Raw genomic sequence first — 20,712 nt, 5'->3', positions numbered from 1 at the left:
GCGCGTGCACACGAGCGCGCCATGAGGGGCCGTCACTCCCTCGTGAATTTGCGGCAGGGCCGTCTCTCTTCCGAACCCATCATCTGTGTGGCGCGCGTTAAGTAACCCTCGTCGCCAAAGGCGCTGAAAAGCGCGCGCTCCCCGTTGTGTGCGCGAGTGTGTGTGTGTGTTTGTGTATCTGCTGAGGGGCGCCAGGGCGGGAAGGAGGGAGGGAGGGAGGGAGGGTAGCGGCGGTCGGAGCAGGAAGGCGGGAGGAATAGCGCATGTCTTCATTTCTGAGCGCAGCCACTAGACTCCTCTCTCCCCAGCACCACCAAACTCTCCACCATCTTTTGCATGTGAAACATTTGCAGCCGGACAGAAACCTCTGCCAGGGCTATGGAGACTGCGGGAAAAATCCGCCTCAGCAGGATGGCTTGCTGAGGGGAAGAAGGAAGGCGGGAGGGAAGAGAGAGAGAGAGCTTTATCCAGAGACGAAAGGGACGAAAGAAGAAGGGGGGAGAAAAAGAGAAGGGAGGGGGAGGGGGAAAAAAACCACCCACCCTCTTCTCTTTTCTTCCCTACCCCATTTTTAATTTTTTCCCCTCCCTCCCCCCCTTTTCTCAATTTTGTCTCCTGCCCCCCCCCTTCCCTCCCCCACCACCAGCGTGTCCTCAATGCCTCTCTGAACAACATCTAGGGAGAGAGCGTGAGGAGGAGACCCGGGGAGGCAAAAGAGAAAGAAGAAGATGAGGATTATTTGCAGACAGCTTGTCTTGTTGTTTTCTGGCTTTTGGGGACTCGCAATGGGCGCTTTTCCTAGCAGCGTGCAAATAGGTAAGCGCTGCATTGGGCTGGGAGGAAGAGGAGGGTGGCGGCGGGCGGGGAGGGGGAGGACGGGACGGGGTGGAGGGGGCGAAGAGGGGACAGGAAGAGTGGGGAGGGGAGGGGGAGGAAGGAAGAGGGTGGGAGGTCAAATGCGGGCCGCAGGAATTGGGGGGCGAAGGGATGTAGAGCCCCTCCATATACCCTCTTTCCTGCCCTCGTGTTTGCATGATGGGGAGCAGAGCGGCGTGGAAGGGGGGGGGGAGATGGTGATGCTTATGCCTCCGGGGTAGGGAGAGTCATGCATGTGTGAATGCGTGCGTGTTGTGTATAGTGTGTTGGCAAACTTGGGAAGATGCTCTCTGAGCCAACCCCCCCCCCCGCAAGGCTCACCCTTGAGCTGCCTGCATCCCCAATTCAGGATGCTCTGTGGAACCTCGTCTAGCACAGCCTGCACGTTGCAGTAACCTATTTGCCACGGAGCGGGAGGAGGGATAGCTGTTCTTGCTTCAGAGCCTTTCCGGGCACTACTTGGAAACTTAGAGCATTTCCACACACACCCCTGCTAATGTCGATATTCCCAACCCTTTGGCCTCCCCCTCCCTAGCACCGGCTTGGGTCTGTGCCTCTTCTTTGCCTGGTTCAGGTTGCCTTCCCTTTCTGCTTCCCCCCATCTTTGGATGGGACACAGCTCTTGAATCCCTTCCAGTTGCAGCTCCATCACTGCATCATTTCTCATGCACTCCAAAAGGTGTTGCTAATAAGGCTGCCGGCCCATAGACTGCAGAGGGACAAAGTTCGTGGTGCTCCATTTCCCTATAGATTATTCTCCCTGGTGTCCCAAGGTAAATGTACATCTGCACAGGCACATAAAAAGGGAACGTGCCCGTATACCCCCCAACAGATGTCTCGAGAGAAGATCCACTCTTTAATCTGCTTGCCACTGAATACCAGGGAGGGCCAATTTAGCAATGTGTTCAACATTAACAGAGATAGATGCTAAATGGTTTCAAAGGTCGCTTTCATCACAAGAGATATGGCTATTTAAGGCATGAAAAAGCTGGACCAGTGCAGCTCTGGAGCCCCACTATGGGGAAAACAGGAGCTGGGATCCTGAAAGTCTCGTAAACCTCATATCTCCGTGTGCATAAACATGTATTTTTTACAAGGAGGACCTAAAGATGCTGTTTAATAATAACATAGAGCTGTTTTCACTATAGCTGCTGTCTGACACAGAAACAATTAACTGTGACACTTTTTATTGTTTGGTATCATTTATTTATTGGTAGGTGGCCTCTTCATCCGAAACACAGATCAGGAATATACTGCTTTTCGATTAGCAATTTTTCTTCACAACACCAGCCCCAACGCATCTGAAGCACCTTTTAATTTGGTTCCTCATGTAGACAACATTGAAACAGCAAACAGCTTCGCTGTAACAAATGCCTGTAAGTAAAAAAAAAAGTCATTTATGTAAAGTTGCCGTCAGATGACAGTGAAATTAAGACGAGAAAGCATAATTACATTCCTCTTCAGTTTCAAAGTCCCCGTTCCCTGAATGCATTGAAACCCTAGTTAGTTTCTATCCTTGGTGAAATCCCTTAGGCTTCCTTGTACTGACTAACTGGATATGGCATTTACTTTAGCATTATTACTGTAGTTTCTTGCTTTCTGGTTTCTATGGTGATGCATTTTGTAGTTGTAAGTGTGTGCGTGTGTGTGTGTGTCTTGATCAATTTAGCAGCCTCCACAATCTCTCCTCTCTGCCAACAGGATATGGCATGCCTTGTCTGTGTTTGGAAATAACCCCTAATATTTGTGATCACAAGTGCCTTCTAATGGCTAGAGCAGAAAGGCGGCTGTGAAAGCAGTGGTGTGCAGGGTAATATATTGGAGTGGCTTGACACTGCAGTTGATCTGGTGATGTCACTTAAGGCTGCCCTGCTCCTATATTCTGGGTTGTAAATGTCGCTTATCATCTCGTAATGCATACATCCTGTGGATATGTCTCCGTGCATCCATACATTGGTGCCAAGTCAAGTTAGTATCTGATCTACTTGATTGCACACACCACCCCAACTGGAACTGTGCCCCTGTGTATACACGCTAGTGCATTCGCCACATATTTTTTAAAAGGATGGTTTCCCCCCCAGATATGATAGATTGTTGTTGTTAAAGGATATATCTGAAGACCCCCATTTTCAGCATCCCAGCCAGCTAAAACACTGAGCAGGACATATGTGAAACTGAGAGCAGGAAGGCACGCAAATCATGCCTCTTGTTTCCATCAATTCAGCTTCAGTGGATTTGGTAGCTCTGCAAAATCAGAGCTATCTGTGTCACAGTAAAAAACCTCTTTCTTTTAAATTCAGTTATGAATCTTGAAAAATGTACGTGCATCATTTCAACTTCCAGTTCTCCCACATGCCTTCTCCCCCTCCTTTTATGGCATCGTTGGTTTGTTTGCTTTGTCCTTAAACAAGCAGTTCCAAACACAATTTCTTTCAGAGGTAGAAATGTATTGCAGAGGATTTTCTTAGTGCATACCCTTAGAGTATATACGTACAAAAAAACAACCGCTGAACTTTCTCGCATTAATATCTAATATGATATTTTACATCTAAACATCAGGATACATCTCATAAGCTTGTTCCAAAAGACAACCTGCGGGGCAGCCGTCAAGTGGAATTGGAGCGATTCCTTTAAGTTTTTCATGACCTTGGCACCTTGTTTAACAAGGAAAGCTTCAAAATCCACACAGTGTGCTCTCCTCCTCCCAAGACGTCTTATGCAGAATGATTTATGCTACATAAGTGGGAATTCTTCTGCTATATATTGATAGTACTGGAGGAAAGATTCCTGCCAAAGTAGGCTTCATTGACAAGTGTTGCAGTTGGTTTTTGCAGGCACTGGGCATGGGTTTCCCAACTCGAGTTAACACTGCATGTTTACAGCTTTGGGGTACTGCCCTCCGACATTGTTTTGGAGATTATGCTTTACGGTACTGTCAAGCATCTTTGCTTAGGATATCAAGTATTTTGTATAAGCACACAGCTAATCAAGAGATTTTGGGGGCAACTCTGATATATATGGAATCACACACACACACACACATGTATGGAAGAATGATTTTGGAAGCAGCAATTATAGTTCTCTGGATTCAACGATTAACTAGTTTTAATTTTCTGTGATGCAGGCAAAGCTCTTAAGTGAGGCTATCTTTTCTCCTGGGTTCTCCCCCCCCCCCCCGCCATCTTTTAAAACAGTGTTGCAGTTCTAAACCATTTTAGTAATCGATTGGTGACAAATTATCTCTCACACAGTGGAATCTTAAGGGAAATTATGTGCATAATTTAAAGTACTCTGACAGACCATGCTCAAGCCATACTTCCAGTTGTGTCTGTATCCTAAAGTTATATACTCTGGGCATGGTGCACTTGGAGTCAAGTCTCATTTGTTTTGATGGATAATTCCAGCATGTACTCTGCCCATTCACATGGATGAAACTTCATTTAGCCGGATGGTCCCTTTAAGGGCAGTTGCTTTTCTTTCTTTTGTGTCTTGAAGTTGTTGGGTTTTGTATTTTTGGAAAGGAGCAGTCAGAATGATTTCAGTGTTTGGAGAAAAACTGCTAATGAAACATGGGCGAACTGACTGGCAAATGAATGAACATATCACATGTCCCTTAAGCTACACATGAGCAGAATCCTGAAAAAAAAAATCAATTGTCTGATAGCTGGAGGACATTGGTTTCCATGTGATTGCATTTGCTGGGTTGACAGAAGCTTCCAAAGCACAGATGTGTGAGATGTTCTAACCTAATTAAAGATCTTTATGGGGAGGGGAGAATGCAGTAATACTGTGGCAAGCCTGACCAATCTGATTATTTCGGAGTGGCTTTTGTGGGGGAAACGATGACAAAATTCAGAGCAATCCAGTTTAGAACACAAGTGTGCGTGTGTGTGTGTGTGTGTCCCAAAATGATACGGTACAAATGCCTCTCAGCTACTGGACAGAAATGAATATTCATGTGAGGTCAAGCATAAAGATCTAAGACGTGATCAGTTCGCTTTTTCCCCGTTTTTCATTTCACTGCAGAGGTTACTTTTTGAAACTGCAGTGCCTGGACCATTTTGTGGGTTAGGAACAACGAACAAGGAGCCTGAAGGAGCTGTGTCTTAAAGACGAACTAGCATAATCAGGAATGATACAGTAGATGCATGAGGAATCAGCTGGATTTTCTCTCTGTCTCTCTTTAGTAGACTGCCATGATGAGGTGGCTGCTTCTCTGGCACCTTGATAGTTGAATACAAACACTTACAGACTTAAATCTATTCTCTTATGTTTTGCTCTGTACAAAGCCGAAGATATGTCCTATTTGTTCTGGCTTTGTACAGGGCCCAAACCTTAAGAAACACAGGTTATTTTAGCATATAGATTCTGTTGTGGTTCAATAAAACTGACATGATTTATGTTAGTTTAGTTCTCATTTCCTCCTGTTTATGTGCTGTGCCTCCCCCCCCCCCATATTGCTTTCGTAGTGCATATTTTCTTGCAGGTGAGAGAAAAGTGTGTTAAATGAAATTGGGCTACAGTTTATTGCTAAATATGGATTGTGCATAACTTTAATTGCTAGAGTGTTATAAAACTTAAATCCATATCATTAGAGCAGGGTTCCATAGTGATTGGCATAACATATGCAGAAATATATATTTGCAATTGCACTTTTTAAGCTCCAAATTACATTTGGTTTTTAATGGCCTGTATAGGAGTATATTTGTTCCACTTCATGTTAGAAATAGTGTTTTTTTATTTTTAAAAATGTAATGAACTTTACAATGCATCAACACACTTCTGCATACATATTTTTTATAAGTAATCATCTGAAGACTTCCTATTCTAGAAAATTAATTAATGTGGACAAGTGTGACAAAAAAAGCATGTTGACCTCCAGATGTAACCATTTCTTTTGCAACAGTCCCAGATATTCTGTTACAAAACTGCTGGTGAGAAGCAATCCTGCAGTTCCCCCGCAGAGGACAATGCAAAATTAGAAAGGATAAATCTAGAATTGTGCTGTCAACATTTTTTCTCCTTAAAATACTTCCCTTGCAGCCTGACAGTCCTAGTCCTTCCCTGGTTCATATTGGTCCATGTACATGAATTAGGCAGATGTTGAAATCAGTCACTGTCCTTCATAATCAATGAGTTAAATTTCCGGCTGCATTGTTCCAGAACAAATACAGTAGTTTGTCACCCAGTGCATGACCCAGTTGAACCAAACCAGATGGAATCAGTCTATTGCTGTTGCCCCATTCAGATGTAATGCTGGCATCAAACCATGATTTGATGATCAGGAACATGTTAAGGACTTCCCTTCTCACACCTCCTCTTTAGTGCAACCTGGTGTCCCACTTGAAAACATTGGGAATGACTTACTTAGGTCAATTGATTTAAATGGATCTACTTTGAGTACACTTAGTCAGCAATAGCCCTAAAAACAGAGAGAGGATCAGCAGCTATCCACCGTCAGTTAGCACCTGGGCAGCAGAATGTGGATGCGTGCAGATCACCTGACGATAGTTCTCTTCACTATAGTTAAGTGCATTGTATTTTTATTTATATTATAGTAATTATTTTGAATATTTCATTCATACATATAAATCAACAAATACAAATTTGATGCAGATCTATGTCTTCTTTTTTGGTGATGTGTTTCCACTTTTTGGATTAGGTGTAAGAGATCACCCTATTCCTCTTGCTTGGGCATCCCTACATTTTCAGTTTGGGAGATAATTGTGATTGGCATTTAATCTGCACTGAAGTTATCACCAGTGATAGCACCCATCCACAGTTTGCAAAACTGCTTCTGACCATAGTTTCATACTTCGTTTTGGTTCTATCGCTAGTGAAAGTGTTGGTGCAAATGTAATATTAACCATGGTAATCTCCAAAACTGAAAGATTTGGCATTCTCTATAGCCAAATCAAGATTCTCTGACTGAGTAGGACTGCATCTGAACTGTTGATTTCTGATCCTACACCTGCTGCACCAGCAATTACATGTGTTGTAGGAAATTGACACAGTTCAGTATTGTATCATATAGTGTGGTGTTTTGCTGGCTTTACAGGGATAATATCTTGGTGTTGTTGGCTGATATGCTGGTCCAAGTGTTAGAGATCACTCTGTGCACCAGAGTGTGGTTTAGGTAAAAGTGACTTTCCAACCTGGTGCCCTCCAGGTGTTTTTGACTATTTCCCCCATCATTCCTGACCATTGGGTATGCTGGCTGGGGTTGATGGTCTTAAACATTAGGAGGGCTGGGGAAGGCTGAGATAACATGAATGTGATAAAGGTAATGTATGAATGTGACTGAAGAAACTTTTAGAAACATTAATGTAGAAGTACACTTCTCAGGAAGAAAGGACACTAAACAAAGTGTGGGAGGTGTGTATTCATTGCATTATAGTGTGTGAACCCACACCATTATTATTATTATTATTATTATTATTATTATTATTATTATTATTATGTATACTGCCCTATATCTGCAGGTCTCAGAGCACTTATCAATTTGTTTCAGCTTAACTATCTTCTGGAGGAACGTGTCATCTCGATGATGCTATTCTGTTTTAAAACAGGCAATGAACAAGCAAGCTTGCAAACTTTTTAAAGACTGTATCAGGTGCTTAAAAAAAAAAATCTAATTTATATTAATCTACCGGATGTAAAATATGAGAGTTTGCAGTACTCAAGTCTTCTTATTCTGGCGCTGCCACAGTTAAAATAATTGAAAATTCTGAGGCGGCATATGATCCTCAGATGCTTACAGGTGGTTCTATGTCCTTCAGCATCATTTCTGTGATGGAAATATTTTCCCCTTTTATAGAGTAGTGTGTGTGTGTTGGTGTGCATGTGCACATTGAAATGGATGAGTGTGTGGAGGACTTCTCAAAAACCAGAACTTATAGCTGTAGAGGTTGTATGTCGGGGCATGTGAAGTTTAAATCATTTTCTGTGTTTCTCATCTCTGTAGTTCAAATAGTAAAACTGCATTGGTTAGAAAAATATATCAAATTTGAACAGATGGAGACAAGGTTTGCAATTCATTCATCTGTTTGTAATGCTGTCTCATTTTTCATCATCTTCCAACAGAGGTCTTCAGAAAACCGTCTGGTGCCTCTTTTCAGTATACAGTGTCCTTTGTTGTCGAGATTTTCCTTAATTTATTTTTTATTATGCCTTACATCCCTATAGATTTCTGTAGCCTTCTAGATGTTGCTGAATTACATGTTCCATCTTCCCTAACCATTGGACAATTCTAGGTGGGGCTGATGGGAGTTGAAGTCCCGTCAACATCTGGAGGGAGACAGGTTCCCCCACCCCTGACCTATGGGATCCAGAAATGGTTTACTACTGGAGACTGAACTGCTAAATAAGATTCCTTCCATCCCATCATTTCCCCTTGATGTTCTTAGCTTAATGGGTGATAGCCAACACCTGCATGCAAATAGTGTTTGAGTTTGCATTGTTCCACTAGCAGTTTCTGTTTCTTGTTCTTTCTTGGGGCAGCAAATTTGTATGGAGGTATATAATGAATTACTGTGATGTTAAATTACAAGATGAGGTTGAACTCTAGAGAGGTGAGATTATTGTTGCTGACATCCTCCTGGGTGTAAATAACCTTTTAAAAAAACACCACATACTCTTTCTAAAGCCAAATAAAGGAGCAGTAGCAGATGTTTAGCAAATGTAGGGAAATGGGTGATCAGATCATCAGAGATTAATATATATATATTAATGCTTCTTTCTTTATTCAAACTTGTTTGTTTCCTTGATTGCTTCCCACTTGTGTTGCACTGCATAGTCATTGGTAAGAAAATGTTATGTTTGCACCCTGCTGATTAGAGGAGATAGCCAAATTAATGGAGTGTGTTATGCTACATCCCTGGTTTGATGTAAACTAATTCTGTTTTGGTTTAGGGAAGGAAAGGAGTAACTGGATTTTGGATTAAAGTATATGTAGTCAGATTTTAACATGCCTACAACATTCTCTGGGTGAGACTTCCAGTACTTGCGCAAAAGGACATTATATTGGCTTTATGTACTACGCCAGTTAAATCTTGTCTGTTGCCATCATTTTACAGCCTCTGTGGGCATATCTATACTGCAGACTAAAAATGGCTCAACAGGTATTCCTCCTCCTAAATAAATCCTGGGGACAATAATTCTGTGATGGGCAGTTAGTGATCTGTGGCATGGATTTCCCAGCTCCTCCATCAAATTATACTTCGCAGGACTTTAACAGGGGGAAATTCTCACATTTAGACTGGTATAAAAATAAAATAGTGTAGTGTAAATATCATAGGTACATTCATAGTGCACTGGAGTTTATTGAACAGCTGCTGAAGTGCAGAGATAACCACTATGTGACAAATGCTTTGCCATCAGCAGATGGAGCTGTTCATTTCTTACTCTCTGGTATGTAAGGCATGTCAAAAGTAAAGCAACCCTGTTGGGAGAGCTTCTGACTTGTCCATGCTTATTCTGTGATTAAAGCTGGCTTACAATATAATGCCAATTCTGGACAGCCTGGCACTGGCTGCCGATTAGTTTTCTGGTCCCAATTCAAAGTGCTGATTTTGAACTACAGTGGTACCTCGGGTTAAGTACTTAATTCGTTCCGGAGGTCCATTCTTAACCTGAAACTGTTCTTAACCTGAAGCACCACTTTAGCTAATGGGCCTCCTGCTGCTGCCACACCACCGAAGCACGATTTCTGTTCCCATCCTGAAGCAAAGTTCTTAACCTGAGGTACTATTGCTGGGTTAGCAGAGTCTGTAACCTGAAGCATCTGTAACCTGACGTGTCTGTAACCCGAGGTACCACTGTATAAAGCCTTAAATGGCTCATGACTGCAATACCTCCAGGAACGCCTCTCCTCAGATGAACCAACCTAGACCCTGAAATCATCATCTGAAGACCTTCTTTGTGTGCATTGGAGTGTGGCAACATGAGAATGGATCTTTTCCATGGTGGTTCCCCATTTGTGAAATGCTCTCCTCAGGGAGGCTCACCTGGTGCCTTTGTTGCGTATCTTTAGCCACCAGACAAAAACAGGCCTTTGGCTAATTAAACAATCTATATGGCCTTTTCAACTAGGGGTGTGGTGTTTTCGTTGGTTACTATGTTATGTATTTTTGTGTTTTTGTATTGTAAACTGCCTTGTGATCCTTGAACGAAGGGCAGTATACAAACTAAATAAATGAATGAATGAAATAAGTTAGCAAAAAGAAAAAGAAGTATTACGAAGTATTTTGCAGTTAAAATATCCAGATACCTGCACAGGCCTCAGTTAAAGTGTTTTCAGCCATCTTTTCCTTCTGACTCAGTACAGCCCTTCCATTCCAGAGGTCCTTGTGCCAGAGTAACTCTCAGCATATTGTGCCTACTTGCCTCACTGAGAGAAGTGTTCATGTGGGCTCTACAATAATATTTTCACCATGGGCGCATCGTGCTTAGAGTTCTTTTGGTTAATTTTTGTCATCTCAGGAACATTAGTCTCCTGTGGCATATTTTTGCCTACACAGATTAAATACAATGGAAAGCTAAATAATAACAGCCACCACCACCAAAAATAACAATCTATATAAATAAATATAAATATAAATATAAATATAAATATAAATATAAATATAAATATAAATATAAATATAAATATAAATATAAATATAAATATAAATATAAATAAATAGCACTAGCAACGGCTATTTAAGTGGAAACTTTGGATGAATTAAACAACCTACTGACTCTGGAATAGTTTCATTTATTTTAATATGGCTATACCTGGGTCAATATGCTGTGGATTGCAACATTTCCCTTTTAATGGTTGACAGGGTTGCCAACTGCTGGGTGTTGGTCACAAAAAAGAGATGCTTTTGAAGCACTGGGGTATGGAAGTGGGGAGTTTGAAATATGCTGTTTTTCTAAAAATTCTTAGGTTCCCCCAACTCACTAGGGAGTCAGGATTTGCAGTGGTTCATGGCATAGGGGGAGCGACAGCGGACTTCAAGTTTTGGCACACATCACCCAGGCATAGGAGTGTGTTATGCTACATTCCTGGTTTGATGTAAGCTAAATTCTGTTTCAGTGCTGGGAAGGTTTGATTCTGGTTAGCTAACAGTAGTTTGAATAAACCCCATTCATATATCACAAGGGGGAAATGCTTCAATCTCTTTGCAATTGGAGCAGGAGTGGAATGTTGAGCCCAAAGCTCATTCATGCTTATTTCAGTAACACAAGACCATGGTTTAGAGTAATGCCTAAACTGGGCCAAAGTGAAATACTTTGATATTTGACAAAGGCAAGCCAGTGTTTTACTGTCTGAATCCTATTTGTGAACCAGCCCCTTTATCCTCTCTGTGTGATTCCCTTCATGCACAATATTGCCATGAAGCAATCTCAGTGTAACTGCATTGTGAATCCAAGTGCCAAAGTCTCCCCTTTCCTGTACTAGTCTCCTGCAGACTATGGAGATGCTTGCCAAGGGTTTGGATGATGATTTGGAAGCAGCAGGTGTCAGGAGAGGTACCAGAGAGTTAGAGAAAAGGTCTGCAGTGCTTAATAGATCTCAGGAAGCAGAGACATTCTGAAAGAAGCCTGAGCTAAACTGAGCCCTTAAAGTACCAGAAGACAACTGATTTATTCTCCAAGTCCTACCTCTCAACTGACTTGCTGTGTTCCAAAACAGAGGTGGATGCTGAGTCTTCTTCCTCAGGGTGATGTCTTCCTTGGATTTAAGAATTACAAAACTGCCTCTGGTGCCCCAAATAATTTTGATGAAAACTTTTTGGAGCTCTGTTTCTATCTTTCTAAAAGTAATCACTGCAGGGATATTAATGTGCTAGAAACATGGCTGGGGATTACTGATGTGGTAGAAAGTGGAGCTTTAGCCACAACAGTAGCAGAATCTGCCAGGGCCCACTGTTAATAATAATAATAATAATAATAATAATAATAATAATAATAATAATAATAATTTATTATTTATACCCTACCCATCTGGCTGAGTTTCCCCAGCCACTCTGGGTGGCTCCCAATCAAGTGTTATAAACAATACAGCATTAAATATTAAAATCTTCCCTAAACAGGGCTGCCTTCAGATGTCTTTTAAAAAGAAGATAGCTGCTTATTTCCTTCACATCTGAAGGGAGGGCGTTCCACAGGGCGGGCGCCACTACCGAGAAGGCCCTCTGCCTGGTTCCCTGTAACCTCACTTCTCGCAATGAGGGAACCGCCAGAAGGCCCTCGGTGCTGGATCTCAGTGTCTGGGCTGAACGATGGGGGTGGAGACGCTGCTTCAGGTATACAGGACTGAGGCCGTTTAGGACTTTAAAGGTTAGCACCAACACTTTGAATTGTGCTCGGAAACGTACTGGGAGCCAATGCAGATCTCTCAGGACCGGTGTTATGTGGTCCCGGCGGCCACTCCCAGTCACCAGTCTAGCTATACCATTCAGAAAGCTTCCATTCAGTTTTCAGAGCACTGAAGAAAGATATTAAGAAATTACTGTTTGTTTCCTTTCACCTAACATCTCAGATTGATATTAATAGTGTTGATTGCTTGCTTCCTCAGTTCATTTACATTCGTATATACTGGGCACTGTACTCTTTGACCTCTAAAGTGTAAAAGAGAGTTGGTAGTATCCATGAGATTCTGTGTTCCTCTTCTGACGTCTGACAGATGGAGGGAAATTGTGCACTTCTATTTTCTGCTGAAACACCTGAATGCTGATCAGTTGCTGTCTAGAAAGGATCTTTCTACTGACAGCCACTAAGGCCTCTCCATCTATTTGCTTTGCAGGCCTTCTGCTTGCTAGGATAAAGAATAAAGTAAGACCAAAGTGGTGAAAATAACCACAGTATATTCAAAGCTGCCTTATACTGAATCAGACCATCTAGACTACTGCAGTGTGCTCCGACAAGCAACAACCCTTCCAGGTTTTAGCCAGAGTTCTTGTTTTCCTGTTCTTGCTGCCTGAAATCAGTTTGACTGGATTTACCTGGAAATTAGCCAGGAGTGTTATGTATGCAAAACATTTGCTCTATCACTAAGCTATGGAACACCTCAGTAGCAAGCTAGTAATAGTGCTGTATACATAAACATAAATGCCATCATATAGCACAAGCATATGCAAACCCATTCAAATCATTCCTGGATTGGAATGATTTGTTCAGAACAATTTTCACAGCTATAATTTTTTTTGGCAATTGCTCTATTCAGAGCACCAACCAGCTTTTTAAAATCATTTGTGTTGGGGTATTGGTCATTGGACCCCCTTCAATGCCGGGGTCCACATCATGTTGGGCTTTTCTTTGCTGATCAGGTTGTGTGTGTGTGTGTGTGTGTGCACTTAACTATCCGTCTTGAATCTTGTTGCTTGTTTGGAATACTCATATGCACCAGTGAATAGGCAATTTTAGTTTGGCTCCATGAAAATTGCAAATATTTTGTATCCCTAACTTGAGAGTTACTTTAAGCACACTTAGGAGTTTGCATAAATCCATGGGTGTTTTGATTTGTTTCTTAAGACAAGAAACCACTGCATGCCATATCACAAACTGTTATTGGAAATTATCATAAAGTTCAAAGCAGTTTGCTGTGCAAAGTGGATGACAGCTTTTCAAGCAACACAATTGCAAAACTCCACTGGGAATGAGGAAACAAGCTACTTTGCAAACTACAATCCAGAAAAACCGCACAACAAAATAGCTATGTGAAAGAAGGAATAGAATAAATTATAGAAGCATATGAGAGCCGAAGACATATTCCTGCCATGTAGGGAAAAAATGCATATATGTATGCAAATGTATGTAATGCGTGTAATGCAAAAGAATGCAAAAGAAGAACATTACGTATCATGGATTCTATGTATATTAAATATGATATTTTCACCTATTTAACTTGCAAGATAAACATAGAATATCATCAGAATGTGGAGTTATCTTCTTTTTCTGTTCTGGTGGCATTGCCTGCTCATGGCAAACAAATCACGCACTTGTTGCAAGCCGAAGCTTGATGGGGTTACACTCCCACTGAAGTTGTGGGTTGGTAGTTTGGGAGGTACTCCTGGATCCACCATGGTCACTTGAGGCTCTAGTGGCTTTGGTGACACAGAGTGGATTCCACCAGCTTCAGCTGTTGGTCCAGCTACACCCTATCTGGACAGGGATAGCCTAATTTCTGTTGTCTTTGTTCAGGTAACCTCTAGGTTAATTACTGCAATATACATGGGGCTGCCTCTGAAGATGGTTCAGAAACTTCAGCTGGTGCAGAATTGGGTGGTGAGGGTGCTCACTGGGTCAAGATGTTTGAGCATATAACACCAATCCTGGCCCAACTGCACTGGCTGTCCAATTCAAAGTGCTGATTTTGTCCTATAAAACCTTAAATGGTTCAGAACCACAATACCTCAAGGAGTGCTTCTTCCCACATGAATGGACCCTGAGATCACCCCCTGAGGCCCTTCTTTGTGTGCCTCCTCCATGAGAGGTCTGGAGAGCGGCAACACAAGAACAGGACTTTTCTGCTGTGGCTCCCCATTTGTGGAATGCTCTCCTCAGGGAGGCTCTATAAGCCAGGCCTTTGGCTGATCAAACAATCTACGGCTTTTAAAATGTGAGTGGGGTGGGCTATTGGCTTGTTTCTTGTTTTGTTATGCATTTTGTGCCCTTGTTTTGTATTTTTATGTTGTGAACCACCTTGTGATCCAGTGTGGTGTAGTAGTTAAGAGCGGTGGACTCATAATCTGGTGAACTGGGTTCGCTTCCCTGCTCCTCCACATGCAGCTGCGGGGTGACCTTGGGCTAGTCACACTTATCTCAGCCTCACTCACCTCACAGAGTGTTTGTTGTGGGGGAGGAAGGGAAAAGGAGATTGTTAGCCGCTTTGAGACTCCTTAGGGTAGTGATAAAGCGGGATATCAAATCCAAACTCCTCCTCCTCATCATCTTTTTCTTCTTCTTCTTTGGATGTAGGGTGGTATACAAAGTTAATGAATGGATGAATGAAAGGAATTAATTTTTGAATGCTACCACAAACCTCCTCAATAGGCTGGTCTGCCTTGTTTGCTGTAGGTGACAGTAGGCCATAATTTTGTGTTTCCCAAATGCTCTGAAATGGGAATGGAAAAATCACCTTGGGTCATACATTTGTTCGTCGTAGTGTTGAGGCGGAGAAGAATGAATGAATTCTGATGCTACTGGATGTTACTCTTGTTTGTGCACATGAGCAGTGGCTAAAGCAGCAATCAGGGAGAACAGGAATACAGTCATACCTTGGAAGTCGAACAGAATTAGTTCCGGAAGTCCATTCGACTTCCAAAACGTTTGGAAACCAAAGTGTGGCTTCTGATTGCCCTGCTGGACACTTGGCTTCCAAAAACCATTCAAAAACCGGTACACTCACTTCCGGATTTCAATCGTTAGGGAGTCGATTTGTTTGGGAGCCAAGGCATTCGAGATCCAAGGTACAACTGTATCATCAATGGCAATTTACTTGTGAAGCCTCTCTCCTATGTTACACTTCAAAGCTTGGGGAAATACATTCTCTCCCCCGCAAACACACAAAGTTAGCAAAAAATATGGTGATTCTCTATTTGTAATTTGTGTTTAGTACTGACATTGTTCAATTCACATCATTTCCTGACTCCTAGAGGAGAAAACCCTAAATGGAACAATAAAATTGAGCCACAGCCTGCTACTGTAGATGACTAGTGATTAAAAGTAACTGTCCACCATTTTTTAAAAAAAAAATATTTGATTTTTTAAATATGGGAGGCCATTAGCATGGGAGATATTCTCACTATATATATATATATATATATATGGTATGTTTCCTTACAAGGGAAATCTATGTTACAGCAGTGCATTCTTCTCTCGATGGCACATATAGTTCCCATTAGCTCTAATGCAAGTTAAGTGTTTGCACCATGAGTTATAGCCCAAAGGATTAGCTATTAAAATGTTGGTTTATTAGGCAGTGCAGTAAAGAGGTTGCACTGCTTTTCCTCTGAGTCTTTTGCTAAGAAAGTATTGTCGGAGGACTGTTAGGATTTATTGATGTGGTAAGCAAGTGGTTTGTATCTAGTTCAATATTCTCCACCGGGACCCTTTTCCTGCCAAAAAAAATGTTTTGCACAATTAATTAAAATTAAGAAAGTTAAACTTGCATCTACCTTTGATTACAGAACAAATGCTTTCTTAGAAGATTGTCTCTGTTAATTGCAAACATACCACCAATTAACTACCTTTAAAATCTACAGTGGAACAAACAAACAAATCCCATAATTAACTGATTCAATAGTTTCCTTTGAGATAACTTCGTAAAGTTATTTCAAGTCATGTGTGTTTATTCATGAGCGAGTTGCTGTGCTGGGACATTGGGCTTATTCACAATAAGTCTCAAATGGTATGTAGCCCTCTAGCACACAGATTGCCATCTGGAGCAACCTGGCTTCATCTGAAGATCGCCAAGTTTTGATATTTAATCAGCCAGTCAGAGGAATGCTCTTATGCCACTAGAACATTTAGTGACCATTTGCTGGCAATGTAGGTGAAGTTCAGTGAAGCATATATTTTGGAATTGGTCCATTGCTGCTCATTATAAGGTGGTGGTGTCAGCAGCGACACCACCACACAACCACTGGAACTGGAGCTGTCCTGATGGCTGTGTTCCAACAACACAGTGGAGGATTTGTACATTGTTGCTCCTGTCTTTCTGTTTAATGCATATTAGTGGTCCAAAACAGTGAGAACGAAGACACCAGTCCATCACATGACTGTACCAGGGAGGGAATTCCATACACTTGGATCCCTCTTGTAAACATCTTGCACACAGGAGGGTCCTGCCTCGCAGTTTGAAATACTGGGCCATCTGTGCAAAGCATAAATACTACTACTGAGCACCATTGTGCTAGAGTCTGGGTAAACAGTAATGCATGTTTGGAAAGGAAGTGCCAAACTCATTGTGAACAAGTGCGGCATCAATGGCAGAGTGTATCGGGCTGCATTCTTTGCTATGGCTCGCTTTTATTGTGTGGTGGAAACATAAATAGATCTCTGCCAAGCAGATGACTGTGGCTTCTGCCTGTTCAGCCCTATTCACTGTTTTTATATTAGAATAAGAATCCACAAAAGGCAATTTAGTGGAGAAACAAACTATATTTTGAGTGATGATACTGTTCATAAGGAGATAATACAGTGGTACCTCAGGTTAAGTACTTAATTCGTTCCGGAGGTCCGTACTTAACCTGAAACTGTTCTTAACCTGAAGCACCACTTTAGCTAATGGGGCCTCCTGCTGCTGCTGTGCCACCGGAGCACAATTTCTGTTCTCATCCTGAAGCAAAGTTCTTAACCCGAGGTACTATTTCTGGGTTAACGGAGTCTGTAACCTGAAGCGTATGTAACCTGAAGCGTATGTAACCCGAGGTACCACTGTATTAAGAATGACCTGCCATTAAAATGCATATTTTGTGGGATCTCTGTAAAGGGATTTTCTGTGTAAATTCGTGCAGAAGGAAGCCATAGAAGATTCCAGCATTACAGGGGTGGGACTAGATGACTCTCGGGGTCCCTTCAAACTCTACAACTCTACAATTCTATGAAATGCCTTTGTAAAGGATTAATAGCTAAACAGTGAATATTTGTTGCCAAATATTGGGTAAGTGGAATACCTTGATGAGTTTTTCTGTTTTATTTTATTATTATTGAGAGCAGCCTATATACATATTTTGCTTAAGTAAATCCACCAGTTTTTTTGTGGGGGGGAGTGCTTTAAATGAAGAGATTAAAAGTATGGCTGACCTTCTTCCTGCAGGTGCACTGGATAGAAATTCTTTTGATTTCTGGAGGAGAAAATAGTTGAATTGGCAGTGGATTATCATTTGAAAGTCAATTGTCACCTTTTAGGGGGAAACTCTGTTGCCAACAAGCCTGTCTGGATGCATAGCCAAAAGGCAGCTGTGTCTCTGCATGAGCTTTTTACACTCCCTCCCCCCCAGCTAATTCAAAGGCCCAAACACTAAATCTAGCACTTGGGGACAGAATGTGGATTTATGATAATCCCTAAAGGACTGCAAGTTTCATTTACTCATAGTTTTTTTTAAAAAAAAATTATGGCTTCAGGAATAACTCTGTAATAACTTTCTTTATTTACTTATTTACTTTTTTCCTGGCAACACAATATGTGATAGGAAAAAAAATCATATATTAGACAAAATATAGGTTAGAGCTTGTTGCTTGCTTTCAGCGCTTTCTACATACAGATTTATGTCTGAGGGAGAGGAAAAATCATCTTAGTATTGGAGTAGATTGCTAAGATAAATTCATTTTGGCATGTTTCAATCAAGTGCCTTGATTCACTTATTGTGGCCAAAGCATGGATTGGGCATTGTGAGTGGGCAACACTTTACTGCAATAAGATAATGGGCTCCCTCTTCCCCTTTCCTTCTGTTCTTACACGCCCTGATTCCCCTTACATCATACTGTACCTCATAGTTGGTCTCTGCTCCAGGACTGGAAACCATGGTTTTGACTACAGTCAAATGGTTTGTCTCTGCAACATCTGAACTCAGCCCACATGTCGGCAAATGGATGCTTTTTTCCAGTTCTGAAATTTTACTGTAACTCTCAGCATTGCTCAGCATTCCACAAAGATAAGGACAGCTTTCCTTTATCTAAAATGCTTCAGTAGTGGATATTAGCATAGTCAGATAGTCCAGGTGGAGGGTAGGATCTGTTAAGCCTGCTTTTGAAGATTTTTAGGTCATTGTTTTAAATCCACATGTGAACATTTAGCCTACTTTTTCTTTGGAATTCCTGATCATGTGTTCCCCTTCCCTTTGCCCATTCTCTTCCCAGCTTGTCTTCATCTCTGAATCCTGTCTCTGGTGTTTTTATGTCACTTTCAATCCTCTGAATCACACCACATTTTAGCCCTTCTGCTTCCATGGGCTTGCCTCCATTTTACCCTATCCTCTACCTCTGATTAGCTTTGCTACTGGCATCCAAAGATCCTTCTGTCTGCTCCAGCCCTCTGACACATTAGGGTAGCTCAGACGATCATTGTCAGCAGTTGTACCAATACTGAAAAATCCCTAAGTACATTACGATATAGATTTCTTTCAGGGCCCATTGTGTGTGCAATCTTATGGATCTGATTGAAGTAAATGGAATTTGAGCCTATTGTATTATGGTTGCAGCCTTATATTGCAATCCTGTACATGTTTGCATTGAAGTATGTTCCTCTTTGTTTAATGGGGATCATTTACAGATAACGCTGCAGCCTTATTCTGTAATAGTTCCCAACTGATGCTGTTTCCTGTGATGGAACTGCATCCTTAAATGATGACCAAGTCCACCTATTTATCATGCTAAATGTTGCCTTTGTTACTTGGCTCAGTCAGTTTCTAATTCCTGTTATGCAGAGCATAATTCATGGCTGGGGAGTTGCAGCCAAGAAGATGTTGGCAACATGCATATCTTGACCAGGTTTGCCAAATCTTGACTGAAAAGATATCTCTTCCCCTTTTTAATAGCATGCAGATTATAGATTGGGCAGCTTCTCCAATTGTACTAGCTCATTAACATGAAAAGCTGCATATGTTGAATCTGTGCTGCTACACACTAATTAAAAGTACAAAGCACTGTTTTTCATGACCAAAATGTGAAATCTAGAAATGATATCTGCTTATGCACACACAAAAAGGATAAACTGAAGTGAAAGAGGGTGGTTTTTATGGGGAACAAAAGTAGTAAAAGAGAGAAGATACTTTGCTGGAAATTGTGGGGCTAATGATAAGTAGTGATGTATGGAAGTGAGAGCTGGACCATAAAGAAGGCTGATTGCCAAAGAATTGATGCTTTTGAATTATGGTGCTGGAGGAGACTTTTGAGAGTCCCATGGACTGCAGGAAGATCAAACCTATCGATTCTTAAGGAAATCAGCCCTGAGTGCTCACTGGAAGGACAGATCGTGAAGCTGAGGCTCCAATACTTTGGCCACCTCATGTGAAGAAAAGACTCCCTGAAAAAGACCCTGATGTTGGGAAAGATTGAGGGCACAAGGAGAAGGGGACGACAGAGGATGAGATGGTTGGTCAGTGTTTTCGAAGCTACCAACATGAGTTTGACCAAACTGTGGGAGGCAGTGGAAGACAAGAGTGCCTGGCGTACTCTGGTCCATGGGGTCATGAAGAGTTGGACACGACTAAACAACAACACAATGATAAGTAACCCCCAATGAGGATTTATATGAAAATGTTGTAGCATAACAGTTCAAGTCCCACCGATTGCATCATAACTTGCCACCTCAAGCTAGCTATCTCTGTTGAAAATGGATCCTTGCTGCTTACTGTCATGGCCTCAGACCAGGAATCCTCAAATGCTGACTTCTCCTATAATAGTTTCCCCAAGGAGGATGCACTCTCCAGTCATTCCCTGGGAAAGTGAAGAGGAAATCCTACTGCAAAGTGTAATATGAACACACTGCAGAAAGTCAAACAAAGAAAGCTGAGCAACCCCTGGGGCATATATGAAGCAAAACAGCCAGGTCTTGTGCCTCTTCTTTTTGCTGCTTACCCAGATCCACAAAATGGTGTTATCATACACCAGTGGCCCATTATGCATGATTGGAATTGCAACAGGCTTTAAGGAGAAGAGCACGACAAACTTCTCTGCAGCACACCAGGATGAGTTTTGTTCTGGATTAATGCCATTTCATGGATCATTAACTGTCACACACCTGAGATATGGCAGCCTTTTTCAACATGCATATGAGCCTTTTACAGAATAAGCCTGCATAGTTATCTGTGAGTAAACCTTATTAAACAAATAGGAACATAATTC

At 41.7% G+C, this 20,712-nt stretch overlaps 1 protein-coding gene across 6 annotated transcripts in view; it reads left to right on the top strand.

Moving 5' to 3' along the window:
• The first annotated feature begins 235 nt into the window (after positions 1-235).
• The window catches only part of GRIA4 (glutamate ionotropic receptor AMPA type subunit 4), a 216,759-nt gene continuing 196,282 nt past the window's right edge, over positions 236-20,712 (top strand). For 2 of the 6 annotated variants that reach the window (XM_081909662.1, XM_081909663.1), the window contains exons 1-2: positions 236-816; positions 2,094-2,252. In XM_081909662.1, coding sequence (XP_081765788.1) covers positions 729-816; positions 2,094-2,252 — 247 coding nt within the window. In that variant the 5' untranslated portion in view covers positions 236-728. The remainder of the gene's footprint in view (positions 817-2,093; positions 2,253-20,712) is intronic. The other 4 variants (XM_081909661.1, XM_081909660.1, XR_014168021.1 and 1 more) reach the window with 3 other exon arrangements.

Source organism: Podarcis melisellensis (genome assembly GCF_964234715.1).
Source record: "Podarcis melisellensis genome assembly, chromosome: 4".
Lineage (NCBI taxonomy): Eukaryota > Metazoa > Chordata > Lepidosauria > Squamata > Lacertidae > Podarcis > Podarcis melisellensis.
Note: the sequence above shows the minus strand (reverse complement) of the source record. Positions and strands in the feature narration are given on the sequence as shown.